At 41.3% G+C, this 23,440-nt stretch overlaps 1 protein-coding gene across 1 annotated transcript in view; it reads right to left on the minus strand.

Annotated features, from left to right (window-relative positions):
- The window catches only part of CACNA2D3 (calcium voltage-gated channel auxiliary subunit alpha2delta 3), a 1,102,401-nt gene that overhangs the window by 291,498 nt on the left and 787,463 nt on the right, over nucleotides 1–23,440 (minus strand). Inside the window, exons 15-16 of the mRNA XM_060238809.1 lie at nucleotides 6,280–6,351; nucleotides 4,464–4,544 (exon numbers count right to left, since the gene is read on the minus strand). Coding sequence (XP_060094792.1) covers nucleotides 4,464–4,544; nucleotides 6,280–6,351 — 153 coding nt within the window. The remainder of the gene's footprint in view (nucleotides 1–4,463; nucleotides 4,545–6,279; nucleotides 6,352–23,440) is intronic.

Genomic DNA, 23,440 nt, shown 5'->3' on the forward strand with positions numbered 1-23,440 from the left:
CTTTTTCAAAGTGTGGGGGAAGCCACCGTGAGAATCCTACACTGGGCAAAGTTTGAATTCACAGGAAGGGATAGCTAAAAGACATTGCTGTGAAGAATGGAATTGGCATACTGATCTGTATGGGGAGAAATAGATCTTCACAAATGAAGACGTCAGATCACAATGGGTTTTAAAATAAGAACCAGTACCTTGAATTAGATCCAGAAATGAATAGCGGGGAAAAAAATGTCATATCAAGGATTGCCAGCTCTAGTTTGGGAGATTCCTGGAGACTTGGGTGGTAGAGGGTGGGGAGGGTGGGATCTGGGGAAGGAAGGGAACTCAGTGGGGTATAATGCCATAGAGTCCATACTCCAAAGCATATATTATCTCCAGGAGAACTGATCTCTGTAGTTGTAGATCTCTACCTGGAGGCAAGTATTTCTATATCATGTAGAAAATGGCTAGTCCCAGTTAACAATTTTATTTATTTATTTCCGTAGATTTATAGGCCACCCTTTCCCATAGTGGGCTCAGGGCGGCTTCCAACATAATAAAACAATCGAAACAGTTTAAAACAATTAAAACAGTTCAAACAGTTTAAAATTAGAACAATTAAGCCACAGCTCATATTATTTAAGGCAGCATGGACAGATCAATTAGGCCCAAATGGGATGCCACCAAAACACCATCCTTATCAACAACAACAACAATCTCAGTCTTCTCCAGATTACACTTCACAATATAAACTCTCAGTCACTGGACTACAGTTTTCACATACTAGTTCAATACAGAAACATTAGTTTCTGGATGCTTTTTCAAAGAGATGCATAACTAGGTGTCATCAGCATATTTATAACAACCACTCCAAAGCTTTTTTGTTCTCAGTTAAGGGTCTTACATACATATCAGACAACATGGGGGATAATATAGACAGCACTGAAGTTCCATGGGGCAAATCCCCAGATTCAGAATTTTCCACAAGAATTCTTTACTGATAGGGCCTAAACCAGCCAAGCATTAATTTGGAGCTGATGTGAAAGATTTTATCAGAGTAGACTCGCACAAGAATGTCACCAGAAATTATTAATTTGGAACTCAAAAGTCTAGAATGGTTAAATGCTAAATTATTCTAAATAACTGTACTTGATGTGATTTAGTAGATATAATGAAAATGCAAAAGTAATGTGGGATTTGAACCTCAGTCTTCCAGATGCTAGCCCAACTCTCTATCCATTACATCATCCTGGATCTATGTTATAATTATTAGAGAGTAATTCTGAACAGGTCTACTCAGAAGTAAGCCACACTTCACTCAATGGGTCTTGCTTCTAGGAAAGTGTTCTTAGTAGAATTGCCAGGTCCAATTCAAGAAATATCTGGGGACTTTGCGGGTGGAGCCAGGAGACATTAGGGGTAGAGCTGGGAGCAAGGTTATGACAAGCATGATTGAACTCCAAAGGAAGTTCTGGCCATCACATTTAAAGAGACGGCACACCTTTTAAATGCCTTCCCTCCTTGGAAATAATGGAGCACCTTCTTTGGGGGCTTATAAAACTGGACCCCCAGTCCAATCTTTTTTAAACTTGGAGGGTATTTTTGAGGAGAGGCACCAGATTCTATGCTGAAAATTTGGTGCCTCTATCTCAGAAAACAGTCCCCCAGATCCTCATGAATAAATATGCCATTATACCCTAGGGAAATCAGTATCCATAGGGAATAATGGAGTGTCCCATTACTTTAAGTTCCTTTTTGTTATTAGTTGTATGTGGCTTATTTTTCATTATCTGTGGTTTGATTTCCTATGTAAACATGTGGCTTAAACTAGCGGGAGAAGGACCTCTAAACCAGGGGATCCCCTGCCCCCACCTGGGGATTGTACAACCAAAAAGAAATCATGGGAAGGTGAAGAAGGGAAAACCCAAAGTTTTTGTGTACCAGCCTCAACATAGAAACAAACCTTCTCAAGAATAAATATATATTAAAGTCGAAAATTAAGCCCCAATAAATATGAAATTAAGCCACATGTTTACATAGGAAATCAAGTCACAGATAATGAAAAATAAGCCACATAGAACTAATAACAAAAAGGAACTTAAAGTAGTGGGACAAACCACCTTTCAACATAGTCAATACAAGTCCAATCAAGGAAATGAATTCCAGATTTCTGATCCAAATGGAATGAAAAGTCATTCTGTAATATTTCCGAATGCACTGAGGTATGAAATTTCCACGCGCTATGCGCAAAGGATCTTTAGTGGACGGGATAGTACTCCATTGTCCCCATTTCACAATTGCTTCTTCTCTAGCTGCATTGAAAAAATACAAATTGCTGCACAATAAGTACAATGTTTAAAGGGCTAACAATAGTATTAAAAATTTAAATAGCAATATACACAATATAGCATATCCGCCCACCTGAGCTTTTTTCAAGACATGGCAAGAGAGCATCAAAACACTAAAATGCAACAAAGTCTTGCAAATTTCAAGTCATAACAGTATTTTAAAAGACACACAGGTGTAGCCCATCAAAAAAGCCCAAAAGCTCTTAAAAATTCCACAGTAGAAACATATAGTCCAGCATTTAAACAAAACAAGATAGGTCTCATTCCTGGTTTAACCCATGGGGGACCAAGGTTTTTATGTATCCATTTCATCTCCTGATGGAGCAACCATTTATTTGGATCAATATTAAAAAAAGATTTTTGTAAAGTGCCCTCCTTGAGCCACGTTGTCTTCATGAAGTTTCTTAAAGGCAAGATTTATGCGATCTGAAGAGAAACCAGATTGTTTCTTTAAGTTTCTTAAAGTCCGTAGAGATAATCATATTAGCAATATTGTTAGTCTGCCTAAATCCAAACCTAGGGAGGCATTGGCATCCCGGTAGATCCTGCACAATGTGCCAGTGCTTCCTTATACTTTTCTGCATAGTATTAGCCAATTCTTTTACAAGCTGCCTGTACCACAGCTGTTGGATAACCTCTTTGACGAAATTGATCAGAAATGCTATAATGCCCCTTCATTATAATTCCAGTCATCCCATGCATTTGAAGAATAATCTTCCCTACAGCCAGTTAGTTAGAGCAAAATGTAATTCTTCTGAGGTCTGTGATTTTGAAAGAGAATGCGACCGCATCTCTGATCAGTTTTGTCAAAGAGGTTATCCAATAGCTGTGGTACAGGCAGCTTGTAAAAGAATTGACAAAATAAAAAGAGAATCTTTAATTAGTGTTAAGCCCCCTAGTAAAGAAAATAGTGTTCAGGAAGATATCATAATTTGTGTGTTTCAGTTTACACCAATGGCTAATACTATACAGAAAGTTATAAGGAAGCACTGGCACATGTAAATATGTGTCTTAATTTCATGTTTAATATATATTCTTGAGAAGGTTTGTTTCTGTGTTGAGGCTGGTAAACGGAACCTTTGGGTTTTCCCTTCACCACCTGGGGATTGGCAAACCTAGTTCTTAGGCCTGCAGCCTTAAAATACCATGTAAGAACTAGCTATTTCTGCCAAATTGCTGTCCTTTTTTTCAGGCTCAGCTTGAACTTAATAAAAGTTTTGCTTGATAGTATCATTCTAACGTCCCGATGGTCTAAAATTCATAACCCCACAGAAGTGTTTCATCTCAAAGAAAAATCTGAATTTCACCCAGAAACATGGATAATAAATTAAACAGTCCAACCAAGATCTTAACAGTAATAAATGCCACTGGATCTTGCAGCACAAAGTATACTATCTATAGTAAATATGGCATAATATTATCATCAGGACTTTTTTGTAGCAGGAACTCATTTGCATATTAGGTCACACACCCCTGATGTAGCCAATCATCCAAGAGCTTACAGGGGTCTTATTACAGGGCCTAGTGTAAGCTCTTGGAGTATTGGCTACATCAGGGGTGTGTGGCCTAATATATAAAGGAGTTCCTGCAACAAAAAGAAGGGCCTGATTGTAATCATTAAAAACTGAACTTATTTTGAAATACAAAAGACTCTTTCATAACAGCAAACAAGAATGGAGGGGGCACTGTGTTGCTTTCTTGTAGTAGAAAATGTGTTCCTTTTTTTTTTAGCATTATGAAGCTTTACAATCAGTAGAATGCATTAGTTGCCAAGCAACTAATACACTATTCGACATTGCATTGAAATAGATATAACAGTAAGAACTGAAGGCTTGTCTTGCACAAGGATGCTCTCCCGTTTCCAGTGTCCACAGGCTCTCCCAAATGCAGCCCCTAACCACATCCTGTAGTATTCCCAAGGGTCCCTTGACCAACTAATGGTGGGATTTCAGGGTGTGCAGGGATATTACTATAATATAGACTACACGATATGATTCAGATATATTTTTGAAAATTTTGTATTACATTCTGTAGATAAGGCTCATGATATCATCCTGTTGAACAATATATAGTTTGCATTATATAAACTTATTTAAATTCTCCTTCAAAATAGCAATCCAATAATCAAATGCTATTTACCTTGTATTTTGGAATAGTCTTTAATAGTTCTTTCACAGGAACATCTGTTCCTACAACTCCCAGAAGAATGCCTTTCGATCTCTATTTTAAAAGATTTTTTAAAAAATGTAGATTAGTTTGAAAAACAATCACAGTTATAACAGTGCATTCAATAAATAATTGTTTCCCACATGGATTAAAATTGTACTGAAGAGTGCAGATAACTGGCTAAAATCAACAGTCGTCTTCTTTTCCTTACTCAGGAAACAAAATCAGAAATGGTGGGCAAAGTGTCAGTTGATAAAAATACTTTCAATTAAACACTATGACTTGGAAAACTATAGCAGGCAAAATGTCTCAAAAGGGTGGCATTTTTTTCTCCAAGTCTCCTGCTAGATGATGTATAGGAGGGGCAAGAAGAAAAATAATGGGGATATGAATATAAATGAAATGTAAATATTTTGTGAAGGGTAAAAAAAAAATCTTTAAAAAATAGATCCAACATCTACAAGTACAGAAATATGTCATTATTTTTCTGGCTCTCTATATAAGCTTTAGGCTGGGGGAGGGGAGCTGCAAACATTTATTCCAATCCAAACAAGCACAGAGAGTATACTCATTTTCTAAGTTCCTGGACACATAGTACTTCAGTGTGTATACCAGGGGTCATGAACATGATGCCCATGGGCACCATGATGTTTGCCAACACATTACATGGTGCCCACCAACAATACTTGCTCTAAGCTGTGGAGTCTTGTGAGCAAAGATTCTACTTTGTGAGCTACTGGCATTAAAGTTGTGAGTTACTGCATAAATAAGTTTGTTCTGGCGCCATTTTTCCTGAGCTAAGTCAAAAATGTGTGAACCTGAGGCTAAAAAACTGTGAGCTAGCTCACACTAACTCAGCTTAGGGGCTACACTGCCCACCAAGTGTTTTTAGTAAGTAGACAGGGCCAGATGTGGCTTTTGTCCAGTAGGGTCTCTGATTGGACACCAAAGATCGGATTGGCAGTACAAACTTTTGCTAATGCTGCTTTGGCAGCAGCTGCCAGTACAGTTCAAGGATCTTCACTATATGGCTGAAGGTAAGCTTTGTGTATTGAACAAAATATTTTAAAACAGTATGTGAATTTCAAAAGCAAATCCTATTAAACAGATCTTCTGCCTGAAATGTTGAAGAATTACTATTAAAATTATGCATAACCTAACTTCCTGATATTTTGTGTTTGGCTCCCCCTCCTGCATCAAGCATTTTGTGATTGTACCCATGTATCAAAATTCCAAAGATGCACACAAGCTCAAAAAGGTTGGGCCCCCCTGGTGAACATAGTATCATGTATGGAGTTGCTATGCAAATATCCCTTGGAATCGTACTGGCTTTAACTACCTGTGCTGCTTCCACAGCAGTCGTGTGCCATTCCAGGTAAAAATGTGTCGTTGTTAAATCCCATTGATATCAGCATATACCTGCTTACCTGAAATGCATGCTATTTGAAAAACGTAGAAAACTTGAACATAAAGTATGAAAAACAGAAATCTTAAGCGTAGAGTATGAAATAGTAGGAAGTTTGAATGTAAAGAAAGCTTGAATGTAAAGAAAGCTTGAATGTGAAGTACCTTTGCTGTTTTATTCCAGCTGAATGCTCAGTTTTCAGAGGTTTGAATTTAAATGTGTAAGCTATTTTATTTTATCCTACTAGCAAATGCAAATGTATGTGGGAAATGCAGGAGTGAACCCTTAACTGTCAAGAAAGACACAATTTCATTAAACATATATGTGCTGCTTCTAAAACTTCCATTTTGTAGTGCATGGCTGGCATATAACGTGTGTACTTACAGTCTCATTTTGCTTACTAAATACTGGCATGGCAACAGTGGTCATCAAAACCAATCCCTGTTCGTCAGCAAGCTATGTTTAAAAAATAAGAATAAATATTAATACAGGGAAACTTGACAACATTATCAGATTAAAATTAATAAAGCATCCAAACAAGTTCTCTTCTGATTAATGGACCTGATGCCATTCAGGACCCCATAAGAATCTACATCATATTACTATGAAGCGCATTTCAGGTAGTAACTCCTAAACAATCTGTGACTACAAATTACAGTAAGAGAAATGTATCCTTGAGATATTTTTGCTCATCTGTTGGATATTCCTGGAAAACTTAGTTACAAATTTATCGTTTTTTCTGGACATTTTGGGTTACTACTGGTATGATATTTGTATAGCCCATATATTTTGATTGCATTCACTGAGGTAATATTTATTGGTCTCAAAGCCAGCCCATACATTACACTAGCATAATTTTTGAAAGCTTCATTAATGCCTGCAGCATACTGTGTGAAATGAATGTTTTCCATAACTTTCAGTGTTCTCTGCAAACTTAAGTACAGATCATGCAACTGACCTCTGTGAACTCCTAGCTCACAGTCTGCATTGCTCATGCAAACACAGATGTCAGGCAGATTCCTGGTGAGTGAAAACACATATTTTTGTATTGTCTGAACCATCCTTCTAATTTCTACACTACTAACACTGCCAGATTCAGTTCCACATCCACACAGCAGTTGGGCGAATTCAAGCAATTGTTGCCATTAAACAAACACATATTGCGACTGTGACCTGGACACAGAATTACAGAGAAACCTCATTGAAGATTCGTACTGCACCAATACAGAACCAACTGAGGAACTGTTTCTAAAATAATGTAAGATGGGACATTTGTATGATGATCACTTTATTTTTGTATTTTGTATGATGACTTCCTGTTTGTGTAGGAGAACTTTTCCTACACTTTGAGATTGCCCAAAAACTACTGTTCAGTTCATCTTCTGCCAGTAAGAATATGAGACTCTTCAAAATATGACATGTCATATATAGCAAAGTCAAAATTCTATTAAAAATATTGTTAACGAGCAAGATAAGATATATTGCTGCTGTTCTTACAGATAAGTACCAAGGGGAGTTCTGAGCACACAGGTTATCTTTACTATTAGCTATCCATAGCATCATACGTGGATTGGGGCTGCAAAGAGGCTAAACGGATCTTTTCAGCAAACTTGGGGCATGCCCCAGGTTTGCAGAAAAATCTTACTTTAAAAAACACAGGGGGGGGGTTAAATCCCCCCCCCCAAATAAAAAAGTCTTCGCTCCACATACCCAGAGAATGCACCTGCTTCATGGGGCTCAGCAGCTAGGGAGCCTCACTCAGCCCAACATCCGCAGCACAGCAGGCCAGGAGCTGCTCTGGGCCCAGCAGTGAAGGCATAGCAGGCTAAAACATGTACTTTGCCTGGTTGGTGGAAGCCAAGGAGCTATGCTGCACCCAATGGCAGTGCAGCAAACCAGGATCTGTACTGTGCCCAGCAGAGTGGTAGCCCAGGAGCCATGCCATGCCAAGCAGTGCCATACACAGGAGCCTGGCAGTGTCATTGCAGCCTGGGAGGTACACTGGACCTGGAGTGGAGGCTCAGCAACACAGAAATAGCAGTGGGCCTGGTGGTGGAGGTGCAGCCGTCCAAGAGCAGCACTGCATCTGGTGGTGGTAGCGAAGCAGCCCAGAAAGCACATTTGGCCTGGTGGCAATAGAACAGTCCAGAACTGTGCTCGTCCTGGTGTTGACAGTGCAGCAGCCTGAGAGCTGAGCTGGGCCCAGCAGCAACACAGCATGGCAATCTGGGAGCAGATGTGGGAATGCGATTCCCCTTCCTGGAACTTCCAGCGCCCTCCCAGCAAGCCAGTAGTTTTCCTCCTGCCTGCTGGAAGGTAGGTGGGGAGAACAGCAAAGGTGAAGGTGAATGGGAAGGATATGGGGGGTAGTGGAGTGCCAAGGGTGGGGATAGTCAGGGAGACCTGCAAAGCGGGGGTGACAAAATTACCAAGAGCGGGAGGGGTAGTGGAGTGCCAAGGGGGTAGACAGGGAGAGCTGCAAAGGTGGGGGTCAATGGAGTGCAAAGACCAGAGGATAAATGAGGGTAAATGGGGTGGGAGTGGATACAGAGAGCTGCAAGGGTGGGGGTGAGTGGAGTGCTGGGGTGGTGGGGAGACCTGCAATACTGGGGGTGAGTGAAGTGCCAGGAGTAAGTGAGGAAAGAAGCAAGGGTTGGGTAGACTGTTGGAGAAAAGGTAGGGGACAAAAGAGGTGGGAGCAGATTGACAGATAAGAGGAATGGGGAAAAGGAATTAAATAGGAGCTCAGTTGACAGACAAAGGGAATGGGAGAAAGAGGGAAATAGGAGGTAGGTTAACAGAGAAGGAGAGAGGTAAATTGATGGAGATGGGAGTGGGTTGACAGATGGGGGGAGAAAGGGAGAAGATTATTAGAGAAGGAGCAAGAGGGAAGGGAAGCAAAGAAGAGGAAGTTTTTTTGTGGGTCTCCAATTGTATTTCAAAATTGTTTTGTAAAATGGGATTAAGTATAAAATTAATAAACAAAGTGTAAGTTAACAGCAGAATCCAGGAGGGTTTTGGTAGAAAAACCCAGCAGGAACTCATCTGCATATTAGACCACACCCCCTGATGTCACCATTGTTTCACACAGGAATTTTTTTTTAGAAAAAGCCTAGCAAGGACTCATTTGCATATTAGGCCACACCTGTTATACCAAGCCAGCTGTAACTGCATTCCTGTGTGTTCCTGCTTTTTTTAAGGGGAAAAAAAAAAAAAGCCCTGATGCTGAAACCATTTTTTGACCTATGGAAATGTATGCTTACTTAAATTATTCCAGTGAAATCTTTACTGCTTTGAATCTCTCCTGTCTTAAAAAGTTATAAAGTGTGTGTTGAAATATTATTTCCTAAATTAAGGAAGAAACCAGGCTTCAGTCAGCTATTTCTCAGGCTTAGCATAAGACCAGAATCTTAAAGGAAGGACATGTGTTCTAAAAGTAGTCATTCTTTCTCATTTGGTGCATAGAAGTCCTTGTGGAATTTTTTGGGGAACTGATTGGGTCCCAATGATGAAGATGTTGTCATTGTATCTCAGGTAGAGGAAGGGTTAACTTCTCCCTACTGGGTCCCCAGGGGACTTGATGGTTCATCAGTACAGGTGTGGTGGGCACAGGGGTGCTGTTGTAGAAATTTGTAAAGACTTTATCTTTTTAGCATGGTGCACCATCCAGGAGACCTAGGGATTACAACCTTCAGGCCAAGGCTTTCTTGTCAGGAGCACCTCAGGATCTCATGGCCTCCATAACAACCATGGGCCTGCTGCATGTAATAACCAGTCCTACAAATTTTGTGTCTTGATCTGGTATCTTATTCTGGGAAGAATTTATGTGATTGCAAGGTGGGGAAATTAGTGATAGTTCCTTTGTCATGGGCAGATCACTCTTTGCTTGGGCTAAGACTTATAGGAATACCAAGAATCTTCAGGAGTGAAGGAACTATTAAACGGTCTGCCCGTGGACCAGATGGATCTGAATAGCATTTTTGACAATTCTAAGGGATTTTCTTGTTGCTATGGCTAGTGCTTTTGCTGATGCTCTGGTTGGTGTCTGGGATGATGTAAGAACGCAGGCAATTGCTCTCAGGTACCCACTCTTAAATGTTAGAGCCCAGATGGCCCCTGAGTTCACTGAGTGGTTGTATGCAATGAAAAGACAAGAGAGATGACTAGAGTAACCATGGAGGAAGACAAATCTGATCAAACATGGGCAAAGGCTCATTTTAAAGTGTACCTCATGATGGTTATGAAAGCAGAGAAGTAACACTTTCCCACCACCTTTGCATCTCCACAGCGTAGGCAGGAAGAACCTCTGAAAATGGTCAGAGGCCTGTTGGGATCTGGCCTACAGGAGGCGGTGGATTGCTCAAAAGCCTGCTGTGACCATTTTGCACAACACTTTGCAGATAAAATCTTTCATATCCATATCAACTTTGACTCTACATTAGCAGTGACAGGATCAAATGGTGCCAAGATGGCAACTTAGGGTACTTTCCCATTTATTCTGTCTGAAGTTGTGGATAGGATCCATAGAGTTTTGAAGACTACCAACTCCTTGTATGACACCTGTCTTTCACTGTTGCTTAAATTTGCTGGGAGATCTGACTGACTGGGTTGTGAGAGTTAGGTTGTGATCACACACATACTAAATAATGCACTTTCAATCCACTTTAAGTGCATTTTTCAACTGGATTTTACTGCACAAACTGGCAAAATCCAGTTGAAAAGTGCACTGAAAGTGGATTGAAAGCACATTATTTAGTGTGTGTGATCACAGCCCTAGTTAATATCTCTTTGATAGAGAGGGTAGTTGCTGTAGAGTTGTCAGGCCCTAGGCTGTCACGAGTGGGGGGTGGAAGGGAGCTTTCCAGGAGTTGGGGGTGAGGTAGGGTTGCCAAGTCCAATTCAAGAAATATCTGGGGACTTTGGGGGTGGGGCCATAAGCAAAGTTGTGACAAGCACAATTGAAGTCCGAAGGGAGTTCTGGTAATCACATTTAAAGGAACCACACACCATTTAAATGCATTCCCTACATTAGAAATAATGAAGGATAGGGGCACCTTCTTTTGGGGCTCATAGAATTGTACCCCCTGGTCCAATCTTTTTGAACCTTGGAGAGCATTTTGAGAAGAGTCATCAGATGCTATGCTGAAGATTTGGTTATTCTACATCAAAAAAACAGCCCCTCCAAAGCCCCAGATACCCCCAGATCATTTCTCTATTATACCCTATGGAAATCAATCTCCATAGGGAATAATGAAGTGCCCAGCAGACATTTCCCTTTCCCCTCCACCCCCGCCCCCATTTCTGATGACTCTGAAGTGGGGGATTGACATCTCTACTCATGAGTTGCTGAACTTCCAACTTCTTCAAAGCAACGCAGAGCAACCAAAAGTTCAAGTTTACCTTTCCCATGCAAACGAACTCTGAAAAGATTGTGCAACCAAGGGAGGCTCTGGACTGCTTTCACAGGTACTGGAAGCAGCCATGTTGTTCTGCCTCCTCCCGCCCCCATTCAACCTTAAAGACACAGACACACCATCCCAAGAGGAAGCCTTCAGAGGTGGAAAGGCACATGGTGGCTGTGGGGGCAGGGCTTCCCCCCGCCGGCCAGTTGACTGGGAGCAGGAAGGGTCCTGGGAAAGTGGGAAAAACCCCGCTGGGACCTGGGGATTGACAAGCCTAGGGTGAGGTAACATCACTGCATGTAATGCCCGCAACATGGCGTTGTCACGCAGAAGTGATGTCATCAGGCCAGGGATGTCATGCCAGATCATGGCTGTTGCAGATTGGGCTTCCCTCACCAGCCAGCTGTTCAGCGGCAAGCAGAAGCCCATGAAATCAGGAAATCCCCCACTCCCACCTGGAGGCAAGCAACCCTAAGTTGCTCTACCCTTGAAACAGGATAAGGTGTGTACATTTCTAAGGAAGTCTACTTTGGACCAAGGAGATCTTAATAACTATTGGGCAGCCTCAAATGTTGCATTCTTACACATGCAATTCTTAATGTACAACTTCAAGATTTCATGGATGAAGCAGATTGTTTGAATCCTTTTAAATCAGGTTTTAGGCCAAGTTATGGGACTGAAACAGCATTGTTCGCCCTAGTGGCCAACCAGTCCAAGAAGATGGACAGAGGGAGTGTAACTGTTGATTATCCTGGACCTCTTAGCAGGTTTCAGTAACATCAGTCATAATATCCTTCTGAACCACCTTTCCTTCTTGTGGTGGTTCCAGTCCTATTTAGAAGGTAGGATTTAGAAGACTGTGCTGATGAACTGCTGCTTAGTCCTTTGGTCTGTGCGAACCCACAAGGCTGAGTCTTGTCCCCTGTGCTCTGGATATTTGGACTGGATTATCATCACCTCGTTTGTCTCCTGAGAAACCTGTATAAGGGTCAAGAAGCAACTGTCAGAACGGGATATGGAACAACTGATTGGTTTAGATTAGGAAAAGGAGTTCGACAAGGATGTATATTGTCACCCTGCTTATTTAATTTACATGCAGAGTACATCATGTGGAATGCTGACCTGGATGAAGCAGAAGCTGGATTTAGAAGACTGTGCTGATGAACTGCTGCTTAGTGTCTTGCCCTTTAGTCTGTGAGAACCCACAAGGCTCAATCTTGTACACTGTGCTCTGGATATTTGGGCTGGGTTATCATCACCTCACATGTCTCCTGAGAAACTTGTATAAGGGTCAAGAACCAACGGTCAGAATGGGATATGGAACAACTGATTGGTTTAGAATAGGAAAAGGAGTTCGACAAGGATGTTTATTGTCACCCTGCTTATTTCATTTATATGCAGAGTACATCATGTGGAATGCTGGCCTGGATGAAGCAGAAGCTGAAATTAAGATTGCCAGGAAAAATATCAACTATCTCAGATATGCAGATGACACCACTCTAATGGCAGAAAGTGAGGAGGACTTAAAGAACCTTATGTTGAGGGTGAAAGAGGAGAGCACAAAAGTAGGCTTGAAACTCAACATCAAAAAAACTAAGATCATGGCATCTGGCCCCATCACACCTTGGCAAATAGAAGGGGAAGACATGGAAGTAGTGACAGACTTCACATTTCTGGGATCCAAGATCACTGCAGAAGGTGACTGTAGCCATGAAATTAAAAAACGTTTGCTCCTTGGGAGGACAGCTATGGCAAACCTGGGCAGTATAATAAAAAGTAGAGACATCACCCTGCCAACAAAAGTCCATATAGTCAAAGCGATGGTATTCCTAGTAGTAATGTATGGTTGTGAGAGTTGGACCATAAGGAAGGCCAAACGCAGAAGAATAGATGCTTTTGAGCTGTGGTGCTGGAGAAGAATTTTGAGACTGCAAGAAGATCAAATCAGTCAGTCCTAAGGGAAATCAACCCAGACTGTTCCCTGGAAGGTCAGATGCTGAAGCTCAAATACTTTGGCCACCAAATGAGAAGGGAGCACTTACTGGAGAAGATCCTGATGCTGGGAAAGACAGAAGGCAAAAGAAGGAGATGGCAAAAGATGAGATGGCTGGACAGTGTTACTGATGTAACAAACACAAATTTGAGCATACTTTGGAGGATGGTGGAAGACAGGAGGGCCTGGCGTGACTTTGTCCATGGAGTCGCAAAGAGTTGGATTCGACTGTGTGACTGAACAACAACAAATCATCAATATATGGATGACACTCATCTCTATCTTGGCCAATTCCAGGGAAATTATAGAAAGTCTGAACTGATGCCTGGAGGCTGCTTTGGAATGGATATGACATAACTGAAGCTTAATCCTAGCAAGATGTGAGTTCTACTGGTGAGTGGAAGGTCTGGTCCAGGATCGAAGGTGTCACGCATTCTGAGTGGGGTATACTCCTCTTGAAGAAACAGGCTAATAGTTTGGGAGTGCTCATGGATACAGACCTATTTCTGGATAAGCACTTGATAGCTGTGGCAAGGAGTGCCTTTTACCACTTTCAACTAGTTAGCCAGCTTCAACCTGAGCAGAAAAGATCTGGCTACTGTGATACATGACCTGGTTCATTATTGCCAGGATCTTGACTAGGGACCAAACCATTCCAATCTTGGCCTTGCTTCACTGGCTTGCAATCTGTTTCTGGGCACAATTCAAGGTTGACGTTTAAAACCCCATATTGTTTGGGACCTACACATCTGAAGAGACTGCCTTCTCCTTTACAGTCATCTTTGGAGGTCATGCTTCAGATGACCCTGACTTCTGAGATTAGGAGCAGCAACCCAAACAACCTTGGTCACATGATACCAAAACTCTGGAACTCTCTCCCCAATGAAATTCATTTGCCCTTCCTGTTGCTATCTTCTGCCTGTGAAGACTTTTTGTTTCATTTGATCCTTCCTTCCTGCTCTATGTTTTAATAATTGTTTTTATGTTTTTGTACGTATATTTTAGCTCTGGTTGTAATGTTTTATGGTGCATTCTTGTAAGTTTTAAATGGGTTTAAAGATGTTATTTCATTAGGTACATGTTTAATTTGTTAACCACCTTCGTGGCACTTATAAGGGCAGAAAGGCAGGGTATAAATTTTTGCAAATAAATAAAATATTTGAGAAAGCAGCTGAGGAACTGTTATCCTAAGCTATCCATGAGCATGTTGGCATATTATGGAACCCAAAAGTGCAAAGTTGAGAAATCAGTGAAAGAATATTTCAGTAATCAAGACGCTCTGATGCTGTCCTCAAAGCTGCCATATTTCAACATTGAAGGGAAACAGTGTGAAATTTCTAAGTTATAACTATCAGCAAATTCATTCTGCTCTACTGATTGTTCATTGGCACCACAGGTTTCTTTCTCATTACAGCAGCTAATGCTACCTTTATAACTATGCTTTGCCTATTCAATCAGTGAGTGCCCTTGTGAACGGGATCACTCTGTTTTGCATTTATATATATCTGGACTCTACACATACACTTTTTGGTCTTTTAACCCACTGTTGACAGTTCCCAACACCCCCTTTTCAGCCATTAATGTATCTTGAAGGTGAGGATAACGATTTGTCCATGTAACAAAATAGTTTCTAATCAATGAAAGCAAATGTTGCAAAAAACCATTCGTTGTTATGTTGTCACAAAACACCTTTTTCTTTTCCAACACGTTAATATGCTTATCTCTCTGGAATTTACCACATAAACTCTAATGCATAACAAGTTAAAAAAAAGAAAATATTTATCTATGGAATCTGGAGCTACAAAGTTGGAGCAATGAACTTAATAGACAAAGAAAGGTCTGGCATTTCTGTTCATGTAAACGGATGGGCAGAATCGAAATCACTTTTCTTCATAGAATTCACCATGAAATAGTTTACAAGCTAAAGTTTTCTCCAAAAAGAGTAATTCAGTTTTTATAAAATTAGTGATGCTTCATAATTGCTACATCACTGACCTAATTCTCTTAGAAGTTGATCTTTTGTATACATGGCCCACTTCTTATTGTATTGTTATAGAGCAGAAAAGTGTAAACTTCATTTAAGATCAAGGTTTTTGTAGAATAAGGACACCAGATTTCAGACGCATGCACAACACTTAGGAAAAAGTGGAACAGAGAGAGATAGGTAGGAAACCTTAACTTTTTTGTCACATTCTTACCTAGTGGCTAAGCTGTATGCACACAGATGGAAAATCTGGACGTACGCATACCATATTCCTTGGATTGAAGGCAAAGCTCATGATCTCAGGCACTATCTCTATTACAAAGTGGGGAAGAGCCTTTTCTCCTTCAGTTATACCTTGTCTTAGCATATTTTTTCAAGGATTCTAATAAACTCATCTCACCCTGCATTAATGCCTTTTCTCTTTCAATCAAATTATTCAGAAACACCATGTTAATCACTGGTGGGGGGGGATTGTTCATCAGGATTGGATGTTAAATAGTTGTTGCTCAATAATTCAATAGATGGCTAAACCAAAATAATTACTTAAGAGTTTGTGTTGGAACTACCATTTTGTAAGATGTGTAAAATGAATTTAGTCAGAATAACAGTTGTAGTAATAAGAAGACTTTCATCTAACGTTGTTTACCAATGACCTCTGGAGTGCTGGGATAAGAAGAAAAGTAAAAGCACTCCAAAGGATTTCAGGGATTTCTCAGACAACACTGGTGGTCTTATTCATCAGGCATAGCTCAAAAAGCTTTATAATCTCTTACTGACAATCTCTCAATTCTCTCTGTAAAACATCAAGGGTGCTCATTTGGGGGTGATTAAGAATATATCAGGTGTAGCTGGTGGCCCTAATCGAAAGCCAACCTAACACTGCAAGTAAATGCCTGTCTGGAATACTCCTCTCTTACACTTAAGATATATTAAACAATTTACACTGGTCCAAGGGTGCATTTGGCCATTAGCTGTGAGGCTTTTGCGAGCTTTTCTGTGGAGAAAGTCTTGTTGCACTGCCATGACCTCCCCAACAACAATGATACAGTAAATAAACTGGAAGCCCCTTGGCCATCTTTGGATTTAGTCTTCAACAGCTTTAGCCAGCTCTTCCAGTCTGATGTTGACAAGATCCTGGGTGCTGTAAGACCAACCACATGTCTCTTAGACCTGTGTCCCTCCTGGCTGGTGAGAGCCAGCTGTGAGAAGATATGGGGCCCTCTCCTAGACATTATCAATCTGTCCCTAGACTTGGGGGTCTATCCAGAGGGTTTGAAAGAGGCTGTGGTCATATCACTCTTTAAAAAGCCAACTTTGGATCTTTTGGATCCATCCAATTACTGCCGAGTTTTGAATCATTTGTTCTTAGGTAAGAGAGTGGTTGCTGAGCAGCTTCCTGGATGACACACCAACCTTGGATCCATTCCAGTCCAGCTTCTGCCCATGGGACAGAGACAGCTTTGGTCACCCTCACGGATGAGCTCCACAGATAGCTGGATCAAGGCAGGTTGCTGCTGCTGGTTTTATTGGACCTCACTGCAGCATTCAATACAGTCAATCCTGATTTTCTGACCCACTGCCTCACCAACATAAGAGTTCAGAGGGTAATCTTGCAGTGACTTACCTCATTTCTCCAAGATTGGGGACAGAGAATGGTGCTGGGAGAGAGGTTATCGCCCAGGTACTCCTCAGTATCTGGGCAGCTGGCCAGATACCACCCCAGAAAATCTGGCAGAGGGGTTGGAGGCTGTGATGGGATGCCTAAAACAAAGCCAGCTGAGGAGGAATCCTTCTAAAACAGAGGTTCTGTGGCTGGGGTGGAGAGATTCTGGCTTGGGGTGCCAACTCCCAGCTCCTAATGGTGTGTCCTTGAGATCAGCATGCACCATCAGGAGTCTGGGTATGATCCTGGATGCCTCCTTGACAATGGAGGCCCAGGTCACAAATGTCAGACTGGCAGGGTTTTTTTTTTTGGGGGGGGGGGTGTTACAACTGTTCCAGGTCAGGCAACTGGCCCCCTACCCATCTTGTCCTGATCTAGCCACTATAATCCATGCAACAGTCCCCTGGATCCATCCAATTAAGAGTTTTAGAAATTAAGAATTTTTTAAAGTGGAGGTTCTTAACAGCTGGAAGCACTACACTCTAGCAGGGCTGATAGACAGAAAGCAACACTCTATATCTTCTCGGAAAAACTATTTTAGGGCTTAATTTCTAAAATAGATCCCTTGAGTCCATCCAATTATCTATCTAACTTGATGGAACTCTCTGCTGAGCAACATCTGTGTCCTGTGGGGCATGCCACAGTGCTGCAGGGTGTGCAAAGCAGAGATGTTGCACCAGGCATTTCATTGAGAACAGTGGCATTCCCACTGTTTCTTCACCCCCTTGTCTTCACACCCACCTCCCCATAAGACAGTTGCACTGCAGGGGTTTTAGCACCATTTTTTTGTAACACGACTGTGGGTTTGTTTTTTGATTTTTTTGCTGCTTTAATTCGTTTTATTTGATGCTTTATAGGATCATGTTGCACACCATCCTGAGCCCCATTCTACTGGGAAGGGCGGTTGATAATTTAAATAAATAAATAATAAATAAATAAATTCTCCATACATTTCTGGCAGATAGAAGGACATCCAAAGAGCTTTTTTTTTTTTAACTTTGGATTGGCCCAAAGTTCTGCACACATCCTGAGCTACTTCCCCCACCTACACACACACACACTTTGAAAAACAAGCTCGCACTGCTGCAGTGTAAGCTGCTTTTCAAAAAAATTGTATTTCAAAAATATATGATGTGCTGCATGGGTGGAAAGCTTTTTCTCAAGAAACAGTGCACATCTTGGAATGCAGATATAATAGGACAGCTATCTGAATTATGGTCATTTTGTGAAGTATTTTGGTGTTAACTTCATGAGAATGTTTCCTATTTTGAAGGCCAGAGGGACAGAAACACTTCAATGAAACTCTTGATACGATCATCAGGAAGTAGTGCATGTGGGCTATCCAACCATATTTTTACATTAATCCAAACACAGATATCAGCTGCAGGACTTGTCGAGAAATCAAGTTGTATGAACTGGTAGTAACCTGGACTTCAAGAAAGTGTGTACAATGTTTTTCCTCAATGCTTATGAAAAACAAGTACCACTTGTATCTATCGTTGTTAATACCAGCTTACTCTTATTTTTATATAATATAATTTATTTCCAAGATCTTCAGCATTCCAACTCCAAATGGAAGGGTGTTTATTCTTTGAAATGCAAGAATAATTAAATTAAACTCAGTAATAAAGTCCAGATTCTCCCACCCCCATTGCTTTGATTTTTAAAGGCAAACACATTGCTGTTGAATTTTAAGTGCTATTACCAAAATATATTTTTACATTCATGAGGCATCTACATTTCCTAATTGTAAATGATACATACATAATTTCAACAGATGGAAACTTTTAAAGAGTTAATGATTTCTGAAATAGAAAATCATCTTTCAGAGGAATAGAATTTCAGATTTTAAGCTATTACTTTCTTTTCTTATGTAAGAAGATATAATTAAAATATCCCCCTCCATTCCACCCCGGACTCCATAGCCTCTTTTTGAATGTCTTACACATCCAATGCATATGCTGTATTGAGATCTGAAAACAAGAAAGCTGATTTGTCTTCTCTGCAGAACCATTTCTGGTTATAAGATGACCTTGACCACAGTGAAGAGAGCTATCTTCAAACCTGATTTTACCATCATTATCCATGTTTTCATAATATCCAGGTTAGAATGCCTGATATACGGAATGCTTATGAAGACTGGTTCAGATTTCAGCAGCCAAGTTGTTAAACAGAGCACACAGAACTGATCACATCCCACAATTGCTTAAGGGTTTACAGTAGGTACCAGTTTGGATTTTGACACAATTCAAAGTGGTGATCCTGACTTGTGCTGCCTTCTTCAAAGTATTTTGTTGGCCCAAGCTAAGTATTTTGTTTTAGTCGCACTGTTCCAAGCTGGGTCCAAGCCAAGTCTCTGTAGCACTGGATGGTTTGGCGAGAAAACTAGGTTTTATAATCTTTAAAGCCCTGAATGGTATAGGACCAGGATCTCTGAAGGACTGTTTCTATGTGAACCTGCCCAGGTGATGATCTGGTAAGGGCCGCTAGCTTAGATGGCTTTAAAAGGAAATCAGAACAAAATCATGAGGAAAATGTCCTTTCACAGCTATTAGCCACAATGGTTGAAAGAGACTTTTGTGTTCAAAAGTAATATACTTCTGGATGCCAGTTGACACCTTTCAGTTGCCCACTAACCTTTTGCCTAATTTTTGGTGGAATTGGTTTTGTTAACATTATGTTTTCGCCTCCCCTCCCCATAGCTGCTGTATCTGTTCTGTTGTCCTTTTATTATAAAGTTAATGTTCTAAATTAGCTTTTGCAAGGTGCCTCAAGGGGCTGTACAGGTAGATAGACAGGATATTCATGTTTCAAACAAACAAACAAACGCATTCCAAATATCTCCCTAGAAGAAATTACTAGTGAAAAGTTTCATTCCACAGTACAGATAATCCTAATTAGAAAGGTGACAAAAATAGTATACAACCTACTATACCATCTGCTGCTGTCATCTCCCCTATCCACTCTCTAAACAACTGATGAACATGGAAGGATTTCAAGTCCTGACACCTGGTCTCAGAGTCTCAACTGGACAATGATTCAGGATTTCATACATCATTGCTTATTCCTCCTTCCTTACTTAAACCATGCTTTACTTAAACTGATAGTCTAGTAATCAGCCCTATAACTAAAGATTTTTTTGTTGGGGGGCACAGAGAGGGGTGTGATGTCACTGACTAACATAACAAAAATAAAATAAAAAATCACTCACCAGCAGAACAGATCTCCAGAAGGACTCAGACACTGAAAATTCCCTCTGGATCCTCCAAAGGGTTGGGATGGGATCCTTGAGCTATTTTATGACCCAACTGTCTCTGTTTCCTCCAATCCTCAAACATTCCAACTGTTTGCTAAGCTGTCCAAGTGTGAGTTCCATAAAATGGAACTAGACTTCCTAGGGTACCTGGTCTCGGTGGGGTGGGGAATGGACCCTGCCAAGGTTCAAGCGGTTGTTGACTGGGTACCCCCCTGCACCTGGAAACAGCTACAAAGTTTTCTCGGCTTTGCTAATTTTTGTAGAAATTTCATAAACAACTTTGCAACGGTGGCCCTTCCCCTCACAGACTTACTAAAAACCAAGGGGAAGGGCACAGAGGCACAAAACCCCAGGGTGCATCTCAACTGGTTCCTGAGCCGCTTTTGAGGAACTCAAATACTTGTTTACGTCAGAGCCCATCCTCATCCACCTGGATGAAAATAAAAAAAAAATTGTGGACCAATGTGATGCAAGTGATGCAGTGCAAGTGGTTGTCCTGCTCCAAGAGGGAGAGGATGGGAAACTTCACCCTTGCACCTACGTGTCAAAAAAGATTTTGCCAACAGAGCACAATTGGTCGGTTTGGGATGAAGAGGCATTAGCCATCAAATTGGCTTTAGAAATGTGACGCCACTACCTGGAAGGAGCCAGGGTGCCTTTTGAACTATGGAATGATCACAAAAATTTAGCTCTTTTTGTAGGCGCCAGGAAGTTTAGCACAAAACATATCCAGTGGGTGGGGTTTTTCCACAAATTCCAATTCACACTGGAGCACATCCTGCGAAAGCAAAATTTCTTGGCAGACGCATTGTCCTACCTCTCACAACATGACAGCAGGAGGGATGTGGTAATAGACTTGTTCTTTTCCCCCACCCAACTTGGAGCGCTGGTCACCACTCAGCGACAGGTGCAAAAGCAGGAATGCGGAGCCACATCCAGGGATTCATTAATGACTTCGTCATTGGCCAAACTCAGCAAACAACCCCCAGCCCAGAGTTGGAGCTTTCCATGACTCCAGAGGGCCTCTGGTACAAAGACTCAAAGCTATATGTGCCCGAGCTGCTCCTGTTGGGGTTTTACAGCGATCAAATGACGTCAAACTGGGAGGCCACTTTGGCTTTGTAAAAATGCTTCACCTGATTCAGTGGCAATTTTGGTGGCCAGGACTATGCAACGATGTTTCTTAATATGTGACCAATTGCCCTGTATGCCTAATGGTAAAAAAAGTGGGGAGGGACCCCCAGTGAACTTCAACCCCTAGAAATGGCCAACCAGCCCTGAGAATGTATTTCCATGGACTTTATCACAGACCTACCCCCCTCTCAGGGGAAGTCAGTAATATGGGTTGTCATAGACACGTTTTCCAAGCAGGCACATTTCATCTCATGTAAGCAGCTCCCCACCACAAAGAAATTGGCTGAGCTCTTCCTTCAACACATAGTCAGACTCCGTTAATTTCCCAGTAAGGTGATTTCCGAAAGGGGTTCAGTTTGTTGCCAAATTTTGGACTCAGCTATGTAAACTGACAGGGATTGAACAGGGGCTGAATTCCGCTTATCACCCACAGACTGACAGTCAGACAGAATGCACTAATGGGGTGCTCAAACAATTCCTGTGCTGTTATGTCTTGTTCCAACAAGACAATTGGGTTTCCCTTCTCCTCTTTGCCGAGTATGCATATAATAGCAGCGTTCACAGCTCAACTAACACTAGTCTGTTCTTCATTGCCAATGGCTATGAGGGTAAACCGTTCCCTGAATTACCTGGCTGTCCATCCCCAACTGACTCCCCGGAAGTCTCGGAGTTATGGGGGTCCCTTTCCTGCAGATGGAAGACCATCCAAGCCGAACTAGAGAAAGCTAAATAGACTTATAAAAAGCAACATGATGAAACACATTCCAAACTCTGGGACCTCAAAGTGGGTGACACCGCATACATCTCCACTAAAAACCTGCCAATTCCCAGCTGTCCAAAAAACAAGGGCTGAAATATCTGGGTCCATTCCCCATTAAATGGATCATAAATAAAGTGACTGTTGAACTTGAACTGCCTACAGCTTTAAAACACATTCATCCTTGTTTTCATGCCAGCCTCCTGAAATACGAGCCTGGACCCTTGTCATGGCACCCGCAACCAGCATCACCTCTTCCTATTATAGTTTGGTGTCAGATTCACCATGAAGTCCAGGAAATCCTCAATTAAAAGTAGAAGTGAAGGGAATTGTACTATCTGATCAAGTGGACTCACTTCCTCATTAGCGAAGCAGAATGGGTGAAAGCTTCTGACACTCAGGCTTCAAAACTCATTAAAGATTTCCACCACTACTTTCCTGACAAACCAGGGGGGGGGGGGTGGTGAGGGCTTAGGGGGCAGTATGTCAAGATGCCTTGACATTATCTTGGGCTGTTATATGCTTTCACTTTTTACTTCTTGCTTGTTTCACACCTATCTCTATGTAACAGTTATCAACATTCCTTATGCTTGATCTGAAGGGTTACCAGGGGCAACCAAGGTCGCTCTTCTAAGATTATGTGCACCTGCGAAGCAGCCTGGGAAAGACTTGAGGGGAGGGATTGCAGGTTCCTGCTTTTCTTCAAACTTGCAACAGTAAGTAATGGATGCCAAAATACACACACACACACATCTGTGGCAAGTTCAGGGAACAGGTTCTACAGGTTCATTCAAGATTACAGAGCAACCTATAGGAAATCAGTTCAGATTTGATGTGTTGTAATCTAAAGGTGGAACTAGTAAAATGAAAGGAAATCAGCAGCAGTGACCAATTAGAAAGGAGGCCCAAGGAAAAAGGTATGCCAAGGGGGAGTTGAAGGTTATAAGCAACAAGGAACTGTAATGGGACTTGTATGTAATTATACATACTTCAAATCAACCATTTTCGTTAAAGAGGACAAAGTCAAAGCTTCACCCAGATTTTTCACAAGAATAGGGTTTTCCTGCTGGCATGTACTTCCCAGTGGAAGTAATCAAAGGATTAAAGACTCCATCCTGGAAGGTCATGAAATGCTGAAACCATGAGTTATGAAATGCATTAATTGTTGTTTTCCAGGAACACTGGAACATATAAATCATAGCTGCATATAAATAAGTTCTGACACTACAAAGTTGCATCTCTTCCACCATTTTCTGACGTTTCCTTCAAGGATGTCCAATATGTGAAAAGGAATATACAACATGAGATGTAGCCCTGATCAATTTGGAAAGGTGAGGTTAGAGATAAAATATATAC

This window comes from Heteronotia binoei, chromosome 5 (assembly GCF_032191835.1).
Source record: "Heteronotia binoei isolate CCM8104 ecotype False Entrance Well chromosome 5, APGP_CSIRO_Hbin_v1, whole genome shotgun sequence".
Classification (NCBI taxonomy): Eukaryota; Metazoa; Chordata; class Lepidosauria; order Squamata; family Gekkonidae; genus Heteronotia; species Heteronotia binoei.